This window comes from Phoenix dactylifera, chromosome 2 (assembly GCF_009389715.1).
Source record: "Phoenix dactylifera cultivar Barhee BC4 chromosome 2, palm_55x_up_171113_PBpolish2nd_filt_p, whole genome shotgun sequence".
In the NCBI taxonomy this organism is placed as follows: domain Eukaryota; kingdom Viridiplantae; phylum Streptophyta; class Magnoliopsida; order Arecales; family Arecaceae; genus Phoenix; species Phoenix dactylifera.
This window is the reverse complement of record NC_052393.1, coordinates 24,616,552-24,617,681: the sequence shown is the minus strand read 5'-3', so window position 1 is coordinate 24,617,681 and position 1,130 is coordinate 24,616,552. Positions and strand designations below refer to the sequence as shown.

The 1,130-nt window shown below is 41.0% G+C and overlaps 1 protein-coding gene across 1 annotated transcript; it reads right to left on the bottom strand.

The window, feature by feature from the left end:
• On the bottom strand, positions 1-521 carry LOC120104473. Its single transcript, XM_039115671.1, has 3 exons — positions 483-521; positions 252-398; positions 1-180 (listed from the first exon to the last, which is right to left on the bottom strand). The coding sequence occupies exons 1-3, from the start codon at positions 507-509 to the stop codon at positions 22-24; spliced, it is 333 nt and encodes a 110-aa protein (XP_038971599.1). The 5' UTR covers positions 510-521; the 3' UTR covers positions 1-21.
• Between the last annotated feature and the right edge of the window lie 609 nt (positions 522-1,130).

Below are 1,130 nucleotides of genomic sequence, written 5' to 3'. Positions count from 1 at the left end.
TTGAAAGATACGTGCGAAAGTCTAGAATGATTGTAAGATTTCTGTACAAACATTGAAAATGTTTTGTAAACCCTTTACCAATGCATCATCTCTTCGCATCTCTATGGAAGCAACGTCTCGTGGCCTTCCTCGCGAGAGAATGTGCAACTCCTCCTCTCTAGGCTCTAGCTTCTCGATCACCTGTTGCAAGCGAAAACTTAAGTTTGGCATCAACTCAAATTATTTTCGATGTAACAAATAATAAGTCAAACCTGATATCGTTTTAAGTTCTTCATGATTTCAGAAATCACGTCCACCTTGCGAGGAAATGAGACATTGCTCCAACGCAGGAGACGTGGATACATGAAGGTGGGTCGTTGGCTTCCAACAAGGCTGTTCGCATGCTCAACAGCCCATGCCTGCAAAAAATCAATGTAAACATAAAATTAAAAGTAAATACATATCTTAACAATGAAATTAAAAATAGATATTAAGATGCTTACCACCAAAGCGACCGTGCAGCCGTCCATATATTTAGCCGATCCTTTCCCAGTGATATTCTTTGACCGCACACTATCGGCTACACTAGGTATTTGTTGGCGAAGAAAAGCAAAAACAGCAAGACCCCAACTATATGAACCTAAGCGGTCTAAATCATCAAGATATGAACATAATGCCTTAGGAACGTAATAGTGTATAGTTGGAAAGAGGATAGTCACAAAGACATATAGAACCCATAACTTTGTGAAATCCTCTACATCTTGTTGTCCGCTCTTTTCAACAAGAAATTGTAATCTACTCTTTACTGCATTTCTATTGGCTTTTTTATGGTCCCCCTCAAAAAAACGGATGATGAGGTCAGACGTGACCCTCCCCTTACTATGCAATTCTACCTCATCGCCCGTCGCACTTAGACCAAGAATTAGTGCAAAATCGCTCCCTACAAAAGGAACTAAAACCTTACCAAACCAAAAACCCTCCTCCTCGTCATCCCAGAAGGAGAGCAGAGTGTCCAGGACAGGCCTACTCTGTTTAATATATGGCAGACCTAGCAAATGGCCAAAAGGTGTGCCGGTGATCCTAACCTTTTGCTCATGCGACAATAACGGAACTAGGGTGACCATAAAATTAACAAAATGGCTGAAATAGCA